General features: G+C 35.6%; 1 protein-coding gene and 3 pseudogenes across 1 annotated transcript; 2 read left to right on the forward strand and 2 right to left on the reverse strand.

Moving 5' to 3' along the window:
• Positions 1–1,635: 1,635 nt before the first annotated feature.
• On the forward strand, positions 1,636–2,799 carry LOC120160020. The gene is made up of 2 exons (XM_039170491.1): positions 1,636–1,724; positions 1,824–2,799. Exon 2 carries the CDS (start codon positions 2,169–2,171, stop codon positions 2,589–2,591), a length of 423 nt encoding a protein of 140 aa, XP_039026422.1. The 5' UTR covers positions 1,636–1,724; positions 1,824–2,168; the 3' UTR covers positions 2,592–2,799.
• A 2,221-nt stretch (positions 2,800–5,020) lies between these two features.
• LOC120160009 lies at positions 5,021–7,700 on the reverse strand (annotated as a pseudogene).
• Positions 7,701–8,976: 1,276 nt separating this feature from the next.
• On the reverse strand, positions 8,977–11,085 carry LOC120159969 (annotated as a pseudogene).
• Positions 11,086–12,749: 1,664 nt separating this feature from the next.
• Positions 12,750–13,368, forward strand: LOC120159970 (annotated as a pseudogene).
• Positions 13,369–18,279: the final 4,911 nt, after the last annotated feature.

The following is an 18,279-nucleotide window of genomic DNA, read 5'->3' on the forward strand; positions in this document are numbered from 1 at the left end:
TAGATTGAAATCTAACATAAAGTAGAGGCTCTATTTAAACTATTTAATTATGTCAAAATTAAAACACTAATCAAAGTTCGGGGACTAAAAAATCAAAGGACTAAAATATCGAGTTCTAATAGACTAAAAGATTGGGGACCTAAATCAATAATTTCTAAAGTTGAGGACTAATTTAAAGGCTATTTTTATCTAAATTATTAAACCTAAAATATTTTTAGAAAATATTAATTATTAATAAATTTTAAAAGTCGAGCAATCGATTCGAGTAATCAGACGTCTATTGCGAAAACGCGACTCGAATTTCTCCTTAATTAAAACTAATGTGAAATCCAAATTTCTAAGTTTGATACAAATATTAATCTAATTTAAAAACTAAATCTAGAATTTAAACTATGAAATAATCAAAACAATTAATAAAAAAATTAATTTAAAAAAATTAAAAACAATAAATAAATAAAAAGAAACAAAAAAATCATAAAATAAAATTAAATAAACCTAAAATATGAGGACCTAATTGCATAAAATAAAATAATAGTTACTAAAATGCAAGAAAATAAAAAATAGTAGTTAAATAGGAAATAAATAGTGACCAAAATGTAAAAATTAAAATAACAGTAGTTAAATCAGAAACTAACAGTAAGTAAATTAAAATAAATCAAAACAAAATGATAAAAATACAATAAATTAGAAACGAAATGTTCATCCAATTGAAAAATCAATAAAAAAAGAGTTCAAAATTTTTCTTATTGTTTGTATTTTTTTATTAGCTTTCGAAAATATAAAAAAAAAGGAAAAAAGAGAGTACCTTACTTTCGGCCAATATATATATATATATATATATATATTCTTATTATTAATCTAATTGCACTGTAATATTAACTGATTATTATTGAACATATATATTGATATTATTTCCAACAGAAGGAATCCAAACGCAGACAAGAACCGAAAACCTTGATTGAAGCCTTGTCATTTGTACATATATATTATATTGCCAGAGTGCTGACAAAAACTATGAAAATCCATGTGGGAATAGGTATGGCTATAGAGAGCTCGACATTGAATTTTTGTAAGCAGATGAATAAAATAAGTGAAAGAATAAATGATTGGGCAGTTCATAATGCAATCTAGGACAGCCCTGGGTTGATAATATAAATAATTTAGGAACCATATTCTCCATCTTCATTTACAGAAAAAGCAAAATACTAGTTTAACAGTGAAAAATGGAAACATCGTTATGGTATACACAATTCAAAGACGAATTTTATTTCAAGTTACCAAAAAGGGGATTGAATTTGTGTATTGAGGGTAAGAATTAAAAGCAGTAAAGTGGGGTTGACCATGAAGATGAAGTTTAAATCTTACTGGGTTTTCAGAGAGACGACGGAAAAGGAAGGAAATGTAAATAAAGAAAGAGAGACGGAATTTTGGTTACTGGTTAAATGCGAGAATATTAAAGGGAATCTTTTTATTTACTAACATTTTCTAATTGGAAAGTTTAGAGCTTTCCTTTGATGGGACATGTTGTCTTCTTCCTCCGGAAGAGAGAAAGAACATCTATCTCTTACCTTTTGTCTTTACTTGGCTTTGATTGCTCTATAAATCACTCACACAAGACCTTTCCTCAACTCCCCCCTCTTTCTCAGCATTTTCCTTAATTTTTCCCCTTTGCATTCTTTGCACCTAAAAATGGAAGAATTGGCTTCTTTATGGAATTATCAGAGGTGCGTCCTCTTCTTTTACCTATTCATTTCTGCTTTGACTCAGTGTTGTTTCTTTTTTAATGTCCAAGTAATGTTCTTCAAATTTCATGTTTTTGACAGAATTTTGATGAACTGAAACCGAAGCTTCAGTACAGTGGAATGGAGCTGGAATCTGTAAAAATGGAAGCCGATGAGCAGATAAGGAAATACAAGGATGAGCTAAAGCTTATGCTTAATCTCCTGACCTCGCTTACCAAAAGAGACGAAGCAAGAGACCAATTGCAGAAGCTACTCAACAAGTTTAATCCCTTGTGAAAATCCGTTATTATTGCAACGAACACGAACTCCAGCATAACCGAATCAAACAGTTTATCAGACACGTATAATAATCACCACCCTCACGTTCTTCCCCTGTTTGATTCCTTGTTCGATGCCGTCACTTCACCTGATTTTCCCATCATTAAAATGGCAGATTCAAGTGGAATTGGGCTTTTGAATCAACCCTTTGCGTCCGGTTTAGTCCCGTCAACGGTGACGACCAAGGTTTTTGATTCTGGAACCGCTGTGATCGATAACCTTGCAAAGGGGAAAACCCTGCCTGAAAAAGGGAAGCTTTTACTGGCTGTAATGGAAGCTGGACCTCTTCTTTCGACTCTGCTTCTTGCTGGTCCTCTTCCTCAATGGAGAAACCCTCCTCCTTCGGATGCTTTCAGAATCCCCCATGTTTCCATTAATGCATGTGATTCTAAAATCCATAACAAAAAACCGGTTGCCAGTCCGACTAACTGTGTTGTTAAAAAACGAGTGAATTCGTCATCACGTGGGACTCATCAAATGTGTTCATCGGCCATGTTAGGATTTGCAGGTTCTGGTTTACTTCATGGCTGAGTCAGTTACCGTTGAGTTCAGATGCAGGAGTTAACACTCAAATCGCAGTCACAAAGCGGCAAAGGTTTTAATGAGCCACTCACCGTTGGCTTCAGTTCTGTAAAGATTAAAAATTTGAAGTTCCGGTGGTGTAAATTCGATACTTTATTTAGAGGGATGAATTGAATGGGATGAATTGAATGGGATGAAATATCGTAGTTGTTTTACATTTTCTCTCTGTTTATTTTTCGGTTTATATATAATTTACTTTATTTTCTTAGTTATCAACCCGAATGAATCCGATTTAACTTTTTAGGCTTAATACCAAAATAACTGTCAAAATTATATTACTTTTCTTGATTAGGTGCTCAAAGTATTTTTTTTTTAATTATCTCGATGTCTAACGTTACAAACGATATCACTTTAAGTATCCGGACCATCAATGATGTTAATATCTTCTGTTAAGTGACACATGTCATATTCTGATAATTTTTAAATTTTATTTAAATTTAAAAAATAAAATTTATATATTTAAAAAATATAATTTTTGAAATATCCCAAAACTTTGAAAACCTTCATTTCAACCCCTAAACCCATGTTGGTCGTCACCCTTTGCCGTTTACGAAACTCCACCTGATCTCACTTCCCCCCGACCAAAACCCTTATAATCGTGACCGATCGATGATCAATCGACGTTTTATACCCCGAACCCTTGGATGAAATCTTGATTCCACGAGACTCCGATGGCTAATCAACAACAACTACGACAACATATGACTAGGAGGATGGTAAGGACTATGTCGCCGGCGGTGGTCGTGGCCAGAAAGGGCGGCGACGGAAGGTTAAGATTAGGATTGGAGGATTTTAGGGATTTTAGTGCTTTTTTTATAATTTAAGATAAATTAGGATTTTTTTTTTATAAATATAACAATATTTTTAATATTTTTTAAAAAGCAAATTTCAAAATTATCAAATTGTGACACGTAAATTTCAAAATTATCAACTTGTGACACATGTCAACGGAAAAATTAACGCCGTTGACAATTTGAACATCTAAAATAGTAATGTTTGTAACGTTAAGCATCTGGATTAGTCAAAAAATTAGACACCTATTCGAAAAAAGCGGTATATATTGACCACTTATTTTGGTATTAAGCCTAACTTTTAAATTTTCTCGACTCAAAACTAACTCTCACCCTATTGATAGGCATAGGTCGAAACAGGTTCATCTTGTATGCTGTAGCCTCAACTTCTTAAACCTTATAAAGCATTGAAAACTAATCAGATGCAGCGGTATATCAGTAGACGTAGCATTGCAAATTGAAGTAAAAAGTCAGAAGCAAGCCAAGAAAAACTGGTTATTAGTTTGAATCATCAAGTTTAACGAGAAATCGAAGAAGAAAGTGGTTAGTGAAAAGGAAGGGTCTTCAGTCTTGTCTCCTCGTGGAAGGTGGATTGTTAGGCAGTGATGTGGACGCATGCGCAATTCAGACCTCATTGCAGCAAACAGGGGCAACTTTCCACCTTGCTCCTCCACTTTAGACTTCACTATGTAATGATTGCGACATTAAAATATCATACATGACTCACTTGACCTACCCATGTCTTCCTTTCAGACGCGAGCCTTTTATGTTACGTTTCTTTTGTCCGTTTTACTTTAGTCTTGTGACGAGCAACTAATTAGGGTTATCGCTCTGCAAATTTTGATATCAGAAAGAGAAACCTTTGTTATTGATCTGGTATCTTCTAATCTTCTATATGAGACTAATTGAACATGCCGACTTGGTTCGTTAGACGCTTTTGACCGTTTTCCAGATACGACAGAATCAAATTTGGTTTCAAATTAATAGATGAATTTCCATTGGATTGTAATGCGACCCATTTAACAAGTCATAGAGAGATATTTTTCTCAAGTATTAAAAGCTAAGAATCAATCATTGATCCATTTTAAACACTTCTGAAGACAGATGTATAAAAAGATCACATAAGATTTAAGTGGCTGTAAAGAAAGATAACTGTAAAAGGTAAAATCAAATATTCCTGCTTAGTCTCGAAAGCATCTGCAACAAAACCAAAAAAAAACCCTTCAAAATAAGCTAGTCACCAATTGCTTGATTCCAATTTTGTTTGCCACATCCAAGGCGTCATAATCGGGAGTCAACCTAACGTATGCCTTCTTGTGCCGTCAGGCCTGAATAGTGAGAACCATGTAAATCAACAATGTCCATATATCATGTAAGCATAACAGAAAGGGTAGCAAAAAGATAAGGAAGTAATGAATGGATCATCAAGAAACACAATTGAAGAACACAAGAACTATATGGCATATACTTACAGAGAATTCAAAGCACGGTTGTTATCAGTTCTCCACCTGTAGCCCTCTAATATCATATTAACTAGCTCATGAACATAGAAATAATTCACAGCACAGATAGTTTTTTTTTACCTGATCAAGGTGTGACTTTCTTGGCCTGAATATCGTACATCTTCTTCACAGCATCCTTTATCTTCTTCTTGTCTGCACGGATGTCAACAATGACACCAAAGTGTTGTTGTCCTCAATCTTCTTCATTGCAGACTCAGTTGTGAGGGGAAACTTGAGATCTGATAATGATCAAGCTTGTTCCTTGGTGGGGCACTGATGCGAGGGTACTTGGGGTTCCTATCTTTCTTCAAGGTCCTTGGCATGTGAAAAGTAACTTTGTTCGGATCTTTGGCCTTCTTCTTAAAAGTGGGTCCAGATTTCACTGCTTTTGCAGCTTTCAAGGCCTGTGCCTTTGGATCTGCCTTCTTCTCAACTGCATGGTATACAACAATTCATATAATTAATGAAAATCTATAAATAACCTCAATGACCGAAAATGTCTTATAATATACGATTTTGACAATTTTTTTTTGATTTGTCAAAATGACCAAAAAAATCGCAATGCGTTCTCCAGTATCGCAAATCAGTTTCCGCAACGCGATTTTGACTATCGCATTGCGATGAAAATCTATAAATATCTCAATGATCGAAAATACCTTATAATATACGATTTTGACAAACTTCTTTTTGATTTGCCAAAATGATCAACAAAATCGCAATGCGTTCTCCAGTATCGCAAATCAGTTTTCCGCAACGCGATTTTGACTATCGCATTACGATTTTCCAAATTCGCGTCGCAATATGAATATATAATCGCAACGCGATAATACAAATCGCAACGATTCTGACTATCACAATTCGATAATACAAAATCGCAATGCGATTTTCCAAATTTACGGTAGTCCAAATTCGTTGCGATAGTCCAAATTCACGTTACGATAGTCGAAGTTCGCGTTGCGATTTTTTAAAATCGCAACGACTGGTGGTATTGCATTTTTTTCTTAAGAATTTTCTCTAAAAAGATAGTATCCGCGCGAACGAAACCGTATTACCACAACCACGACCACGACTACGACGAGACGGCGACGTGCGCGAGAGTCCCCCTTGTTCTCTTCCACTCAACAAGGAAGTGGGAAATCCAAGCCTTAAATACCCATTCTCAATAGTGTTTCCAATACTATGTGAGATTGAACATTGTAAACACTTGGAAATCTTTACACTATCACAACACATTCTTTATTGTTTCAAACTAGATCTTACAAATGGCTTGAGAATCTTTTACACTATCGCAACCATTCTTTATTGTTTCAAACTCCACGTGTTTGGAATAATTAAAATGTAACTTATTTTGGATTTTTCATTATCGCAACACTTTTCACTATCGCAACAACACGTTTTTCAACTCTCGCAACACATTTTAAACTATCGCAACACATTTTTTAAAATCGCGTTGCGAATCTTACAATCGCGTTGCGAATAGATATTAGCGTTGCGAATTTGGAAACTGAGTTGAAAAATTAGAGTTCGCGTTGCGATTTGTTGGTCATTTTGGCAAATCCAAAAAAGTTAGTTAAAATCGTATATTATAAGGCATTTTCGGTCACTGAGATTATTTTCTCATAAAATTATCAGCATACATTGTATTCTGGAAGAAACCTAAACAAAGCATCTCCAGTATCATTGCAAAAAATCATATCCTACAAATATCGGTTAAATTAAATTATAAAAACTGTCCCCATTAAGTTCCAACCTATGTAACTAACTCCTAAGCCAAGATTATATTTAGCTTAGGAGGCATTGCCAAATTCATACAAGTCCAATAAAAACAATTAACCTACACAGGAAACGCCTACTCCAGAATCTAAATTTACAAAGCTATGAAATCAAAAGTCATGTTAATGAACACAAGTATTTGGTAAATTCTTTTCCCTTATAAATCCAACACCTGAAATGGTATCCGAGAAATCAAAATCAGACCTCATAGTAGCAGAGAGTTTAAAGAAAAGCAAAAAAGGAACAGCAATTTCTAAACAACAAATAAAACTCTAGCAGATACTATAAATGCCATGATAAGATTAAGTTCTAATTCTAGCAGAAACTTAAGCATGCTGTCCCCAGTACCATTGCAAAAAAAATTTAATACTACATACCACTTCAATAATTTCTAAATAACTGTGTCAGTTGACATGTTCAAAGGGCTCGGTGGAATACCCAATGATCTAATCATTCATTATATAACTAAGCCAAGGTGATACATTTACTTGAGAGACATCACCAAGTTCAAATCAGTTTCAACGCAAACGGTCATGGGAGAAATCCAAATTTCCAAAGCAATGAAATGAAAACTCATGTTATGGGAAAAAAAAACAAGTTATTTAACAACCACTTGAAGCTCATTTCGATTTATAAAGTAAAACGGTAAAGAAGATACCAGATATTCTCATTGCAGCAACCAACAAACAAACAGAGAATAAGAAAACGAATCAAAACTTGAACAAGCATCACCAATGTAAAAGGAAAAGGAGTGAGAGAAAAGTAATATAAAGTCATATTCAAATCCAAATACCTTTGGGTGCCATTGTTTACAGCTGCCTCAACCCCTTCTAGACCCTGAATCAGTGAAAAAATTACAAAAAAATGAGCTCGAAATCATTTTTAACAAGTTCGAAAGAAATGAAAAAGGTGAAGGAGGATAGGAGACCTGTGGATGGGAAGCGAGCGGCACTAGGGTTTGCTGGGGGAGATGCAGAGGAAATTAGGGTTTATGTAAAATAGCATCTTAACCCAATGGGGCTATGATTATTGGGCCAACAAATCTAAAAGTCCACAACTAAAAAGTCCTGGCTCGTATTATGATTTGGATATATATATATATATATTATGGGTACAAGATTTAGAAATTTTATACGGGTTCAATTAATGGGCGCCTATAAATATTAAGATTAACTACAAGATTGATCACCTATTTCAATTTAGTTCGTTTCTATCATTGATTTTGAAAAAACATTATATTTTTATCATTTACATTTTCATTTTTTCACGTTTTGATAACTTAATCATTAATATTTATTATTTTAATGATATGACATTATTAATGGAAAAAATATATATCTATGGATGGTTCATCCCTTATGATTTAGAGAATCGCGGTCGATGATTTTTGTGCAGAAAATAAGAAATAGCGAGCTCAGAAGATGAATAATAAAGTATTCAAAAGAAGAAGAAAAGAGAGAGAGAGAGGAGGCTCCTTCTGCATCCACACACGTTAATTTTTATACTAATTCTTAAGGTTGGTTTCAAGTCTAGAGTGATGATGATTATTTATAAGTTGACATGTTAAATAAATATGGTTGTCAGATTTAAATCACGTGGGTTGTAATGACGTGTTAATGTATGTAGTTGTCCGACGGACGCGAAAATTTCGGAAGTCTCATGAAACTTCGGAGGATATGAAATTTCAGAGGCTTCGAAACACTTATGAGGTCTCAATGCTCAGTAAAACATCAAAATAATGAGAGTGCGACTGCTTAATGAGATCTAAAGGAGGTACAATATATGTATTAATTTTCAAATATAGTTGTATTTAAAAAAAATCCACCGAAAATGGTTAAATATTCGAAGTTATTAAGATTTAACATTAAAAAAATAACCAAAGAGTTAGTTAATTTAATTTTTCTAGTAAAAAATATCTGCATACAAAAAATTAAGGTTTTATATTTTTCACCGTAAAGCCTTATTTTTTATTATTATTTCCTTCATGTCTTTCCTTCATTTCCATGCAAAATTAGCAACAAATGCATCTGTTGTTTGTCCAAACTGCTGAATGTTTCTTTAATTTCGTTAAAAATATTCTGAAAAAATACCCGAAAATTCCATGCTAAACATAATAAACAAACACTTAAAAGTACATTAATTTCAACTGTTATCAATAGCCAAGTTGTTCAAATGATGTACGAGCATAACATTAAAAAGGAAAAAAGAGAAAGGATGCTCTATCATGGCTTTGAAAATTGTGTTTATAATCATATGTTTGAAGTAAAATTATTCTGGGTTTGGCTCCTCATCCGTTTCTTCCTTCTTGTTTACAGATGGTTTGATGAAACCAGTCAATGGTCCTTGTAGATCCGAGCCATAAATATGACCCATCTGGTACGTTTTGTTTCCAAGTACCTATTGTTTTCCTCTGTAACGGCTGTCAAAACCGGCACTCTTCCAATAACAGCCAACCCATACCCTTCAGCCCTGTGAACTTGGCTGGATTGTTAGTCATCAGCCGCATCGTTTGCACGTTATGTCTCGAAGAATCTGCGGTTCACTGAAGGCAAAGATGTTCAACATTTCTTGCATGTGAATGGGGTAGAATTTATATGACTAACCTGGGCACCTATGCCGTATTAACGAGCATCTCGATGTTGGCTTGAACTGTGTCATGGCCCTGGTCTTGTAGGTTATAAGCTCTCAGCTTCTGTCCTAATCCGATCCTTCAACCTTCATGACCTCAAGGTAAACCATGACTCCTCGACTAGCTTGCTCGATTAACTGCATTGCCAAATCCAACTGGTTGCCACAGTCACACCTTGCCGATCCGAAAATATCCCCGGTTAAACATTCTGAATGAACTCTTACAAGAACGTCTTGGCCATCCCTTTGTTCCCTGTTTAAGGTTTGGAAAAGAGAGAATCTCAAGTTTGGCATACTTTTTGGACAGTGAAGTTTATAAAATAAACTTCTAAAGTACCTTAACAAGTGCTATATTTCTGTTCATCTAGCCTTGAACGATAGCAGTGTGCCTGAAATAGACCCCATTTCGTAAGCAGACACGAAAATCGCAGTTCTTTCGATGGTCTTTTCCCTATTCTCCGGTACCTTTCATATAACAGCCAACAATAGCCTGCAACTAAGTACACAAGAGCACAAACTTTCCACGGACTCTGGCATGGAGTCTTTCTATAGTAATACACTTGTATTATGTAACCCGGACTCATCATTTCCGTACCCATGTTCGACATATTTGGATATGCTAAAGGGGTATGATCCTCCAAATTTACGGGTATCCGACCTACGATCCGTGAACATAGCTTTTTTTAAGTGATTAGATCATTATAAATGTATCAAGGTCAGTTATTGAAATAACTGTATGCTGTGCTTCAAAGCCAACTCTCTTATAAATGGCAAAGGTGCTATAGAACAGTCTATGGATCAACGGTAGTTGAAAGAACCAACACAGGACGTAAACCGGAGGATGACCAAATCAAACGGACGCCTTGGTATGACCAGCTCTCCTTAAAAACCCCACCATTTCTATATTTGAGAGGAAATATATGACCTGGTCTTCTGAATTCATCAGGTTTAGCATCCTGGGATGAAAGTGCAAGAACAGTCTTTGCCCTATCCGAAGCCGAAACTCCGGCCGAGTGTCGGTTTTCGCATCCTACCGAATCATATAAAGTAACAGAGCATAGCAAAATAGTAAGTCCTGCTATATCGAGAGACAAAGCATACCACTGTGATAGTGAAAGGGGGAGAAGAATCTCCGTCTTCGATTTCGGGGGACATTAAAGGAAGCTTAAGTCTTTCGAGATCCTCCTCTTTCATACCTACGAAACAATGCCGGAGCCATGCTTTACCATGAAAGCCATCTGCTCCGGAGTCGAATGAGAAGCTGCCATGATGAGTTTTCCCTTCAAAAATCTCATTTCATCATCTACAAATTCACAAACTAATAAAACAATGCAATGAGAAAATGTTTGTCATTGGCAACACAAACAAACAGTTCCATAGAAGCTTGCATCAAAGCAAACCTTTCCTTGGCGGATTGTATTCAATGCCTGCTCGATGGAAGCGAATCCCTTCGAAGGGCAGGGTCGCCTTCGGCATCGCTAACAAAGAAATCGATGGTTTTAGGGGTGATTTGAGCATCCAGTGTTCCAATTTTGCTGAAGATCTCATCATCATCAAGTGCACCCAACAAGGCTCCATTTTCAGACCCTTCAAGGACTCATCATTAAACTAATCTCCAGCTCCAATCCCAGACACCCCCAGAGCACAGCAACTTGAATTCAGCCACATTTTTCTGTACAGCCTGATTTCCATTCCTTGTCGAACGGCCAAACATCTAAGAAATTTCAATCACAAACACGATATAAACACATGGGAGTTATACGAATTTTCAAGTCTAATACAGTTGGAATGTGTGTACCTTGTGTTTTATGAAGATCTGAGGAAAACAAAGCACGATCCATGGAATAAAAGTTTTCAGGGAAAGAAGAAATTATGTATATTTGAGATAGCAGAATCTCTTCAACTATTGGTTAATAGTTTGCATATGAAGAGCTATGGAAGGAATAAAGGGCCACCTCTGGTTGTGGATGGTGTTGCCAATCCATAAATGACGTGAATGGTCTTGTGGTTTCAAGCAGAAGTGTCATTTTCTTACCCCAATCCGAACAAGATAAATAGACAAACCATGTAACAAAATCCTTGTATATAAAAATTATGTTGAGGTCAAGTGTAGTAGAGTGGTCTGAATTTGAGTTTGAGTAAACATTATCAGCAAATTATTCGTCAATACAATTATGTTGAGGTAAAGCTCGATCACTTGGGCATATGAATGCAATTATGTTGTTATCCACAGAAACTCTAATCTGCAAAATATTTGTATTTGAACGTGAATTTTCTGAATAAGGTCGTTTAAATGTAGTTATGATGTAATATTTAAATGAAACCATTTCTGTTTCCAAGCCCTCAATGATACATGTCATGCTAAGTTTTGCATAACTACTAACCATTTCTGTTCCAATGCAACCTAATTGCTAATTACAAATCCCTCCTTATTTCTTATCAGTTATGTTATAATAAAATCTTTATTCAAATAAAAAGAAAAAAAAAGCTTATAAAGATAGTTGATTAACTGTCCGCATTTGATTTCTAAATAATCTCTTCTTAAATTTTTGTTAAAATATTAAAGCAGCTAAGGTATATAATTAATAATAAAATATTTATTAAAATAATTGATTGTTTACGTACACTACTAAAAAATCGAATTTTCAGATCGGATCCAATCCCTTGCAACGATCAGCTGTTTTGCCTAATGCAGTTCACGACTTGACTCCTGAAATGGATGTTGATTCATTGCCAAATTTGGACACTGGAGCTAATGCTTAAGCTTTCTGGTTTTTCCTCCTTCTATAATATTTTATTAATGATTTTGAATATTTGAGAGATGAAAAACCTGATATTGTGGGTCTGGATGAGCCTCGGATTAGTGGCCCTAAAGCCGACTTTGTCATTGCTTCTTTGGGGTTTCCTCATTCTCACCGAATTGAAGCCGTGGGTTTTCCGGCGGGATATGCTGTGTTGGTACAACTCGGTCTCCATCGAGATCCTGACTAACCGCTTCCAGTTTATTCATTTCCGTTTTAGCTGCCAAGCAGATAATACCTCAGCGCTGGGTACTCTTGTCTATGCCAGTCCCTTTGGCCGCATCTTTGTTGACTAGCTGCACGAATTTCCTCACCTTGGTACCAGACTTAAAAATATTATATTGTTATTTTTATTATATAATTACTTATTATTATTATTAGTATTATTATTAATTTATATATAATTATTTTGTAGGCTCCAGGGAACCTCACGTATCTCAAATCGTTTTTTCGTGGGAAACTGATGCTGCACCCACGATCACCTCACCTCACATCTTTTGCTGAGGAGGGGGTCTTCTATTTTGGAATATAAAACAAAAGGGGGAGGACATGCACAGAGAGGACAAAAGGAGGAGCAATAACAAAGCAAAAAAGGAAGGGAAGGAGAGAGGATACAGAATACTTGAGCAATCTGAGTCGTCGTCGTCTTCTTCATCAAGAAACAATGGCAGCCATTAAAGTCCATGGAAACCCTTTGTCCACAACTACTTAGACGGTGTTTGCATGCCTTTACGAGAAAGGAGTCGATTTTCAGTGTGCTCCTATAAACACGGCCGCCGGTGAACACAAATCCGACAACTTCCTTGCCGTCAACCCGTTCGGTCAAGTTCCAGCTTTCGAAGATGGGTATTTGAAGCTCTTCGAATCAAGAGCAATCACCCACTACGTGGCCCATGAATACGCCGGAAAAGGGACCCAGCTGTTGAACACCGACTCCAACAAGGAAGCGGCAGTCTTAACATTATGGCAGGAGGTGGAAGCCCAATAGTTCAATTCTCCGTCTTCAACCTTGGTATGGGAACTGTTTTACAAGCCATTTTTCGGACAGGCCATCGTCGCCGCTAAAGTGGAGGAAAACGAAGCGAAGCTCGGGAAAGTTCTCGACGTATACGAGACTCGGTTGAGTCAGTCAAAGTACTTGGCTTCCGATCACTTCACCTTGGTCGATCTTCTCATGAATGGTTTCGATTACAATGCTTACAGCAGGGTAACTACATCGACTATAATTTGACCTTCTGCTCTTTTTGCTCAATAATGCACGCATTAACATTTTATAACAAGGCCTGAAACTTGAGCTTCATCATTGTTATGGTGTTTTGTGTTTTAGTCTACGTTGCCAACTTTATTAATTAGTCTTCGTCTCCTTAATGCCATGCTACACTTGCAACAAAAATATTATTAGTCTATGTCGCCTTCAATTGTTACTGTTCCGAATGTTTTCCTGGTCACAGTTGTCGGTAGTAATTTCAATCGATCAAAGGTGAGCAATTCAAATTGAATTTTTAAATTTTTGCAATTACGACAATCGACAAATTAAATGGTACCGAAAGGGCAGTTCAAAGGTGCTAATCCTTCCTTGACTGTAACCGACTCCCGAACCCGTTTTAATCGAATCTCTGTAAACGTAGACCGGTTTTTTGTCTTAAAAATGATTTTTTTTAAATTGTTTTTTAAAAGACGTTTCTAGGTATTCGACCAACCTAACCCAAAGCTCGATGGCGACTCTTTTTCAATTCTATTTAATTTAATTTCAAATCCCTAATTTTTCAAAATCAAAGTCGTAATCGTTTTTAAAATAATATTTAATTGTTTTGCCTAAAAAATAGTTATGAAATCTTGATGACTCCGCTGGGGACAGGTAAGTGAGTCAAACCAGAATTAATTTTCAGTTGTCTTATTATGCGAAAATAGTAAATTTAAAATTTAATTTATTTATTCGATTCTAATTATTTACCTTTGATTATTTTTCAAATAAATAGTTGTACTAACGTTTTTTTAATGATTTCAGATTTTTGAAAAAGTTTTTCATCACATGCTCTATACCCGAGCTCCGAACCTTTTAAGCGGGGGTGAAAGCGACGCCTTCGTGAGAATTTATTCTCCTCACAGGCCTAGCAAGTAACCTTAGGGATTCATATACCTTATGTCTTCGTGTGAATTTATTCACCATGCGGGCATAAGAGAATGTATCTTCTCGAGTTTAACTTAGTCCACATAAGTTTGTAAAGGGCTTAGGAATAAGACTCTGGCAAGCCCAAGGGGGCACCAGCAAGGAGAATTTGGGTACGTCTTTTAGAACCTAAACCGAGAGACGACAGAGAATTAGAGCCCACCCTGAAACCTCATTTCAAACCCTAGGCTGCTTCGATATTATTTTCCTGCTTTATTTTCTGTTTAGAGCATCTGAACTATAAATTTATGCGGTTAGGACTTGTTCAAAATCAACTTGTGGGATAGAGATCATGTCTGGGTAGGAATAATAAGCATGTGGGTAGATATCATGTGGGGTAAGACTTTTCATTTTCATTATTATTTTTACCTCATTAATTCTTTTCATTTTTGTTCTCTTTTATTTTATTTTCATCATTTGCATCATTCAAAAGAGGTGTTGATCCACAAAAAACGTGTTTGTTAAACGTGAATAATATGCATTAATGGACAAATGAGTTATAATACAAGAGATGAAAAGCTCAGAAGTCCATCTATGGTCAGAGAATACTTAGAATGGACTAGGATTTACACTGTGCACACCAAAAGTCAACCTTTTGAGTTGGCAAAGATTACAGGGGCAAGACAAGAAAAAAGGTTATTTACCCGGAGAGCTCCTTCAAAGACAACAGGTCATTGTTGACTAATCCAAGAAGAAAACAAGTGAGTTTTTTCCCTTCAGTAGATGCTTCCAAAGGCGCTTTCGTTGAGGGCAGACTCAGTAGAGAGTAAAGATGCAGTCATTCAAGACTTTTTGGGACAAATACAAAAAGCAGGCCAGAGAGGCCGGAATGGTTCGACAGGGTATTCAACAATGATAGAACAAGATGGAAGACGAATCAACCTGTCAAAAACTATACGAGGTCTAAAAGAATATACTTTTAAAATATTGTTTGTCTCTTAATAAATAACACTTTTTTCCTCAATAAGGATTATTTATAATAACATACACATTTTTTGAATCAATGCCTCGAACATTGCATGCATCATGCATTCCTACATATTTTGTGTTTTTTCTCTTTTTTGTTACATTCACATGTCTCATAAAAAATGGAAACATTTCGATCCTATTCTCATGACTTACAAGGAACTTTACCAACAACTTTTTAACACTCACGTAGTGTCGCCATACCCAATGGAACCCGTGAAGCCCCCATACCCCAAGTGGTATGATGAGAATTCTTGTTGTGAATATCATGAACGGTGTCCCAAGGCACACTATTGAGAACTGTTACACATTCAAGAGAATCGTGCAGAAGATACATAACTGGATCGACTTCAACAACTTGGGACTATCCAAGTGAGGAAGATCATTTCATCATTTGAGTCATTTTGTTTGAATTTGTTTTTTTTCATATTTTCTCAAGTTTTTGTAAGAACATTTATATAAATTTATGTTACTTTAAAGACGACATGTAATGAATCAAAATTGCAGACTTGAAATTCTTTGAATATCAACTGAATTAAAAACTCTGTAAATGATTGGATTTATAGATCTTTGACAAAGCAACGCGATTAAAAAGTGGTAAAACAAGGACTTTGACCTTATCCCAAAAAATACGCTCAAACATCGTACCATTCTCTTGCAAATAACCGATATAGCATTCTCCTCTCATAAGGGAATAATAAAGAGGCTTGGTATTTAGATGCGCAAAGGTGCGGACAACATAGGGCATCTTTTGCATGTGACATTACTATACTTTTTGTTTAAGACGTTCAATGATGATCATGATCTTTACAGATGGAATAGTCGAGTAGGTGAATCTAGTTTAGGTCAGTTGCTTGGAAATTAAAATCTAAAGATGAATTTTTGACCCACAACAAACACCTAGACTATAACAGGTTCTTCTTGACAATCTTAAGAAATTAAATCCGTAAAAAATGTGCTATTCCGCTAAGGCAATTGGTTATAGAGGAAACTCAAAAGCCCTGGCTTTATGACTAGATTGCGTTCATGATATTGCTTGGACACTTGGCAACTTGGTGTTTGCTCCACTGCTATTATCAGGCTAAAGAGTTTGTGATGAGATGAACCCTTCAGTTAACCTGTAAAAGTGATTATAATATTATGTTTTCCCTCTAAAACAATTGGTTAAATTCTCCGGCTTTATGGATTTGGCTAGCCAGACAATGGCAAATTAAATCAAATTTATCTAAATAAGAATTTTTCTGTAATGATAGACCAAGGGAGTTAAGGAACACCTGTTATAGTCAATTTCACACGAACACTTAGGAATTTCATTTTTAGACCGATATTTCCACACTACCTTTGTTAGAGGAGTCTACAAAGCTTGAACAAATGGAAGATTTTAGAGGACCGAAACAGAAGATCTAGTAATTGATTGTGCTAGTTGCGTTATTTTTTCCGCATCCAATTAAAATGCCAAGACAAGAAATAAGGGTATGTTGAGATATTCAAAAGGACCGAGAAAAAAAAACATTTTGGTGGCCAAAACCTTAGAAGATAGGAAGCCAACCTAAAACCAACTCATCAATTTTGAACATTTTTCAAAGAGCTATAACTCTGAAAGTGATAAAAAACTATTGATTCTTTTGATATTCTTTGAACTTATTTTATGATTTGATCCGTTTGCGAGCCTGGATTAAGGGCCAATGTTTTACAGAATTATTACATTTTTATATCTTTTTTGGGTCTTCCCCCTAAAATAACAGAAAGCAGAAAAACTTTTTCAAACAAGGCAGTCTCAAATGTGAAAGGTCCTGGAAGTTGTTAAGGCTCATTTTGCCTATATTGAAGAAAGAACGAAAATGCTCTTGAAAATAATCAGTTCGAGAGACCAGATAGAACTTGTGACATCGTCAACAATCTGAGAAGAAAATGGGGCATGGTCAATTCCAAGGACAAGACCAGCAGACAAAAATGAGGCTCCACCCAAGAGATAAAACAAGAGCTAATTCATATTGCATGCATCTTAGACATACTTAAGAGCATCACATTCATCATTTTTTGCATACATAATTTTGCAGCTTTTAGAGTCAATTTCAACTTCACAGCGAAGGATATTGGACTCAACAAACAACTTTCCAGTTTCATTCAGAGTCAATTTCAATTTCACAGTGAAGGATATTGGACTCAACAAACAACTTTCCAATTTCATTCAGAGTCAATTTCAAATTCATAATGAAGGATATTAGACTCAACAAACAATTTTCCAATTTCATTCAGAGTCTATTTCAACTTCACAACGAAAGATATTGGACTCAACAAACAACTTTCTAGTTTCATTCATAGTCAATTTCAACTTCACAGCGAATGATATTGGACTCAACAAACAACTTTCTAGTTTCATTCAGAGTCAATTTCAACTTCACAACGAATGATATTGGACTCAACAAATAACTTTCCAGCTTTATTCAGAGTCAATTTCAACTTCATAACAAATGATATTGGACTTGAAACAATGCAACTTACACAAGCTTAGATTTCAAATTCAAGACGAAGGATATCCAATTCAAAGCTCAACTTCACAACGAATGAGCCATCCACAATTTCAACTTCACGACGAAGGATATCGTGCCCACAAGCAGCAATGCAACCCTTGGATTTCAACTTCACGACGAAGGATATCCAATTCAAAGCTCAACTTCACAACGAATGAGCCATTCGCGATTTCAACTTCACGACGAATGATATCGTGCCTAACGGATCGACTTAAAGTTATCGACAACAATAGGATTCATTCCCCATCCCAGTGCAACATAACTCAATGCGAGAAGGCATTTGTTGCATCTTGGAGTGATGAAGATGATTCCAATGATGAAGATGAAGTAGTCAACGTATGCCTCATGACCACTCAAGAAGAATTCAAGGTATCTTCTAACTCAAATGAATTTAATTCATTTACTTTTGATGAGTTACAAGATGCTTATAATAGGTTGTATTTGGGATTTGAGACCATGAATTCCAAATATA

The sequence above is a fragment of the Hibiscus syriacus genome, unplaced genomic scaffold (genome assembly GCF_006381635.1).
Source record: "Hibiscus syriacus cultivar Baekdansim isolate YM2019G1 unplaced genomic scaffold, ASM638163v2 tig00111388_pilon, whole genome shotgun sequence".
In the NCBI taxonomy this organism is placed as follows: domain Eukaryota; kingdom Viridiplantae; phylum Streptophyta; class Magnoliopsida; order Malvales; family Malvaceae; genus Hibiscus; species Hibiscus syriacus.